Source organism: Myotis davidii, unplaced genomic scaffold, assembly GCF_000327345.1.
Source record: "Myotis davidii unplaced genomic scaffold, ASM32734v1 scaffold109, whole genome shotgun sequence".
In the NCBI taxonomy this organism is placed as follows: Eukaryota; Metazoa; Chordata; class Mammalia; order Chiroptera; family Vespertilionidae; genus Myotis; species Myotis davidii.
In genome coordinates this window covers 261,124-267,446 of record NW_006300368.1, presented here as the reverse complement: position 1 = coordinate 267,446, position 6,323 = coordinate 261,124, and the positions used below count along the sequence as shown (strand labels likewise).

Sequence of the window (6,323 nt, the reverse complement as noted above, 5' to 3'; positions counted from 1 at the left end):
GGCCAGCGCCACGTGCGGCCCGCAGCCGCCAACCGCTGGGCAGTCGGCCTTGGGTGGGGTCGGGCTACCATGTTCACTAACAGGTGGCCTCGGTCGCCCGGCCGGACTCAGGCCGGCCCGTCATGTGACAGCTGCCTGGTTCTGCAGTGAGGTCACCGCGGATGTCTGCCTTCGCTGCCATGGCAACGGGCTGACGTCACAATCCGGGCGTGGAACATTTCCCGGTTGGGCAAGTCCAGATCTAGGAGTCGAAATACCCCAAATGAGGGGGCATCCAGAGAGCTGGACCAGGGTTTTATCGCTCCTATTCCCACCTTCCAGCTAGGGTGTGATTTACATGGATTCTAGAATGATCCAGCGATAAACCCCATAAGGACCTGAGCCATCTCTTAGAAAAGGCTTTCCACCTTCTCACCACCAGGAAATGCATTACTTATCACTTGCGAGTTCTTAAATTGATGTTCTCATTCTCTGCTAGCCAAGTTCCTAGTAAGAAATTCTCAGCAGCAGGAGAGAACCAGTGTTAACCATTGTGAGAGGGGCTGAAATAGCAGCCGAAGGTAACGGCCAGATTGCCCAGCCCGTACAGCGTTTGGGGGCTCAGGCTGGGCTTTCAGAAGACCCTGAGGTTACCAGTGCCCTGAGAACCATGGGCCCCGGGGGGGCTGCATTTTAGAAACCCAGAACTACTCCCCTTCTCTTGTTTTACACACACACACAGAGTGGCAACCAAGCAAGTGGTTGAGGGAGTGTGAGGACAGGGTCAGTGTCTTTCTCCTGTCAGTGTCCTCTGGGTCCTGGACTAGGGCTTGATGCCAAGAACTGCTGCAGAAATGGGGGTCATCTTGGAGCTTGAAGGGGTCCATAAGGCAGGTCCCAGCCTCATTCATTGCATCATTCACTCACGATATGAGTACCTGTGTGTCAGGCAGTGTACAGTGTTCGTTCATAGTAGTGATAGTAATGATAATGGTAAGGTTATTGAATGTTGAATTAATATTAGGGAAAGGAGATGGATGGTAGTGACTCTTCACAGTTATTTTAGTGTGTGTTTGTATTGAGCCACTGCTACACCATCGCATAAAGTGCCAGGAGTAGGGACAGATCAAACAGAGCCCTAGGGTCACAGCCACGGGCTTCAGTAATGGCCAAGTTCAAGGAGAACCGCCTCGCAGCCACCCAAGCAGCAAGCGGCCTGGGCACCCTCGGAAACCTTGATCTCTCGGGCAGTTTGGCACGTTCAGTTGTCACCACTTCCCAACTGGAAACGGAGATTGTGAACGTCTAGTGGCAGCCAGAGTGGCTAGTGCTGCCGGCCACTGTAGAAAACACACTCCTTGCCCTCTAAGCAAATCTGACCTTGACTTAGCCAGGGATGTGTGTCGGGCGCCTGGCAGAGAGGATTGACTGAGTCCCTAGTATCCCCCCACCCATCGGGAGCCCCTTAAAACCAGGGCTCCTGATCCGCGCTCAGAGGGCAGAGAGGAGCTGGATGAGCCACGTTTTCCGGGTGTCAGGATTTGCAGTGATGTGGGCATGAGAGGCAGAGTGAGGGGGAAGACAGAGCAGCTCAGCTGGTGTCAGGAGAAAGGAGGTCTCCCCCCAGCTCCGCTGCTCGGCGGCCCACGTGAGCACACGCGCACCCGCCTGCTGTCCTGTCAGGCCGGAGCTTAAGCGCCCTCCTTCCTTCCTCACAGGGCTGGTGCTGTGACAGGCAAACCAGACCCTGTCGGACAAGGCGTTTGGTAACATATGAAAGGCTGTTTGAATTGGGATGTTGTTGTGAGATGAAATAAAGGAGCCCTTTGACTATTCAGGTCACATGTGTTGTAACCCGCGTCAGTCCTGTTGGGGCCACTGCTCCCAAAGTGTTTACTCACCCAAGAAAACATCAGCAAGGCGGCTAGTGGCCTGTGGCAGGAAGGACCCCTCTGGGGGTGGGAGGAGGCTGCCATCCAAGGAAGGAGGCAGCCCGGGATAGGCTGAGTTCATTCTTCTTCACGGATGTGCCACATATTCATTCAGCGGCTACTGGGTGCCAGGTACCATAGCAGGTGCTGGGCATGCAGACCTGAAGCAGAGATGGTTCTTCCGTCACAGAGCTCACTGCCTGGACATTAAACAAATGAGCACAGTCAAGTGTTAGGATAGGAGCACTGATTCAGTGTCTGGCTCTGTCTATAGAATAGAATAGACCTCATTTAGCATTCACAAATCCCAGGGGGCATCCCCATTTTACAGACAGGGAAACCGAGTCACAAAGGGGTTAAAGTGACTTGCTCACTGTTGCCTGGCTGGTAAGTGGCAGGGCTGGCTGGATTCAGAGCCCATTCTTAGCCACTGGGCTATACCAGTACCACAGTATAGGGAGCATGAGGCCAAATGGAAGGGAGGAAATCAAGAAATACTGGTACTGCAGAGAGTGGTGAAAAACGAGAGGGCGCATGTCCACGGAGAAGGGCATTCTAGGCAGAGCAGCTCAGGCATGAACCCAGGCTATTTGGGGCAGCTACTGGTAATGAGATATCGCTGGGGTGAGGGACGAGGGGCGTCAGATGATGAGAAGCTCTGGCAGGACCAGAGCACGGAGGGTTTCTTGCTTCGCCAAGAGGCTTAGCATCTTCTCCATCTTCCTCCCCCCGGGATTGCCAGTTGGTCCGCTAAGCGTCCCCTGTCGATGTCCCTTGTCTAGGTCTGTGGCTCAAGACATCCCAAAGCTGCAGAAACTGGGCATCACCCACGTCCTGAATGCTGCCGAGGGCAGGTCCTTCATGCACGTCAACACCAATGCCAACTTCTACAAGGACTCTGGCATCACCTACCTGGGCATCAAAGCCAACGACACTCAGGAGTTCAACCTCAGCGTCTACTTTGAAAGGGCTGCCGACTTCATTGACCAGGCCTTGGCTCAAAACAATGGTAAGGAAGCCGCCCCCCAGGAAACGATGGGAGGCAGCTTTTTTAATTTTTAATTTATCCGCATTGTTTGAAAGTATTACAGATGTCCCTTAGTGTCCCCCCAAAGGGGGGCAGCTTTGGCTGGACCTTTTCTTGGCAAACCTGTTGTTTCCTGTCCCCTGTGATGAATGACTGAGAGCTTTAAGTCTGTCAAGTGGCCCCACGTGACACGAGATGTACAAACCTTTCACACAGTGGCAGCCTCAGGGTCTCGTGTTTGATTTGACTTTGACGGAGGGTTCATTTCCAGCATCGACCTTCCCCCCCCACCCCCCAGTTCAAAGAGCTTCCGTAATGAAGTTGCAGTTCCCAGGATAAGAAGTGCTGAGGTGCCGGAGCTCCAGGCTGGTTGATTCGGAAGCTCAACGGTGGCATCAGACTAGGTGCTTTCCTGCTCTCTCTCCTGCCACCCTCAGTGTTGGGGACTCCCTAAGGGTCCCAAGATGCTGCAGCATTCTGGCTGCCACTTCCCAACAGGACAAAACACAGCAAAGGATGCAGCAGCCATCACTTCCTCGTGTTTCTCTCATTTTAAAAAAATGTTTTTTAAATTGATTTCAGAGAGGAAGGGAAAGGAAGAGAGAGAGATGGAAACATCAATGATGAGAGAGAATTATTGATCTGCTGCCTCCTGCACGCCCCTCACTGGGGATCGAGCCCACAACCCGGCCAGGTGCCCTGACGGGGGATTGAACCACGACCTCCTGGTTCACAGGTCGATGCTCAGCCACTGAGCCACATCAGCCGGACTTCTCTCATTTTTTAAGAGCAACTAAAACATTCCCCAGAAATCCTCCAGTGCGATTCCCCGCACATCTCGCTGGCTAGAGTTGGGTGATATGAGCACCTGCCAAGGGGAAGGGGCAGCCATGATTGGCTGAGGCTGGGGGTCAGCACACCGCAGCCCACACGCCAAATCTTCAAGTCAGATTTTAAACGCCTCCTGCAGCTCCCAAACGTAATGTAAGACAGAAGCAGGCCTGCTGGGGCGCTGGCAGCGGGGCGAGGCACGCCTGAGAGAAACCCTAGAAGGCCAGGGCAGGTATCTGCTGAGTGGCCTGGGCCACTTGCCCTTTGTGCTGTCAGCTGTTTCTCTCAGCAGCTGTCTATGCCTTCATGCGGCCTCCAGCCTCGTCCTTCCTCCCCGCCCCAAAACCACCCAGGGGAAGTGAGCCCCGTTGAGGTGTGACCGACCCTGCCTCCCTCCTGCTAGCCTGCCTCTGCTACACGGAGGCTTCTTGGGCCAGCAGCTTCCCCACTGAAATGCTTGCCAGTGAACAGAGTTCTCTAGACGCTGGTTATCTCATGGTCGGGGCCCAGGAGGGAAGTTTGAGCGCCCGGGGAATCTGCCGACTTTACCATCAGGCCTTTCATGGTCGTCATGGTCCCGCATGTGTCACCCGCTCCACTCCAGCTGTTCCGAGCTCCTGTGTGGGTGAGAACAAGGGTCCCAGTGAAGGGGTGGATGTTGCTCTTGTGTGTTGGTTAGGCACCCACTCGGGGAACTCCGACTTTGTTTCCTCTTTTCATACAACTAGGAACATACCCCGCCCTTTTGTGATCACCGGCCTTAGCTCACAGGGCCGTGGTCGGCAAACTGCGGCTCGCGAGCCACAGTTTGCCGCCCACTGGCCTAGGTCATCAGTCTGGAAAGTTCTCCCTGCCTCTCCTGACGCTGTCCTCTGGCAAACCCTACTGTGAGCTGAAGCGTTGGGCCTATGTCCTCTCCTCCATGACACCTGCCCTCAGGCTGGGTCCACTGTGTCGCTTGTCTGTCTCCGCGGCACCTGATGTAGCGTTGGGCACATAGCAGGGACACGAAGTGATGACTGAATAAGTGACCAAAATTAATTCCGTGGGCTCTAATGCCAGCTGTCAATGCTTCTGAGATTGGCCAAGTGGGTCAACAGAAACTCACTGTCCTCCCACAGTGTGCAGGGCTCAGGGGAGTCAGGGCCCCATCACTTTGGAGAGTTAGGGAGACAGCCAGGGGTGCTCAGGAGGGAACAGTCACTTGCAGCCCCAATGATCAAGGGAGGCTTCCCTGAGGAGGCGGCGTCTGGGGGGCCTGGAAGGATGGGCTTTGAACCCTCCTTGGCCCTGTGAGCCCTGGCTGTGCTGAGTGTTCCAGGTGGTGAGGCAGCTGTTCTGCAACTGGTCCCATGACCATGGCTGGGGCAGGGAAAGCCCCACTCTGAGGACTTAGGGTCCGCTGGCCGGAGAGAGGATGGGCAGGAAAGTGGAGGACTCCTCCTCCTGCTTTGGGAGGCAGTGGGGAAATGCCTGTGTTTGGGGGACAGGGTGCTAGGAATAGAAGAGGGAGAGGAGGAGATAACCATGCCAGGTGGGGGCCAGATGCTGCAAGGCCTTGTGGGCCATTTGGGGCGCCATGAAATGGCGTGTTTGATTTTTTTGTCTTGGTTTGTTTTTGCATTTGCGAGTTGGGTTCCTTTTATTTTTAAAATGCTTTGTTGAGGTATAACTGACATTGAATAAACTACGCATAGTGTAATTTGGCAAGTTTTGACACGTGTATACACTTGTGAAACCGTCACCACAACCAAGATAGCATCTCCATCACCCCCCAAATTCATCACCCATTCTGTCTCTTTGTGACCTCTCCCTTCCGCCCTCTGTTCCCTCCATTCCTAAGCAACCACTGATCTGCTTTCTATCACCGGACACCGGTACATTCAGTGGATTTTTATATACATGGAGTCACACAGCATGCATGCCTTTTTGGTCTGGCTTCCTTCACTCGGCATAAGTACTTCGTGTTTCATCCATGTTGTTGCGCGGTCAATAGTCCATCCTTTTTAACGCTGGGGACTCTTTGGTCATATAGATGTGGCACAATTTGTTTATCCATTCACCTGTTGATGGACATTTGGGTTGTTTCCATGTTTTGCGTTGGACTGAAATACAAGATTCATATGGAGAAGTGGTCATGTCACAAGTATGTCAATCAGGGCACTGCACACACCCATGTACCAACCCCCGGATCAAGAGGTAATAACACAACCAGCACCCCAGAAAGTCTATAACTCTATAACGTGTCCAGTCTTAAATCCCTCTGCTCCCAACTCTTTACCACTGTCTAGTCTTCTCACAGCACACACCGGTCAGGCTGCTCTCCTAATCTGTGGCATCATACACAGCCTATTGGTGTGTTTCACCCACGTGGTTTCTGATAACTTAAGCATGTCAAACATGTGGCCCGCCGGCCACGAGTTTGACATGCTTGGGAGATGGTACATTCTTGTTCTTTATCCATTCTGCCATCGATGAGCCTTTGGGAGTCCCCACACTGGGACTGTTGTGAATGAGCGTTCTGGTGCACGTTGTTTGGTGAACGTGGGTGTGCG

General features: G+C 53.6%; 1 protein-coding gene across 1 annotated transcript in view; it reads left to right on the top strand.

Annotated features, from left to right (window-relative positions):
* The first annotated feature begins 2,540 nt into the window (after nucleotides 1–2,540).
* Nucleotides 2,541–6,323, top strand: part of DUSP3 (dual specificity phosphatase 3) — a 7,710-nt gene continuing 3,927 nt past the window's right edge. Inside the window, exon 1 of the mRNA XM_015572550.1 lies at nucleotides 2,541–2,919. Coding sequence (XP_015428036.1) covers nucleotides 2,556–2,919 — 364 coding nt within the window. The 5' untranslated portion in view covers nucleotides 2,541–2,555. The remainder of the gene's footprint in view (nucleotides 2,920–6,323) is intronic.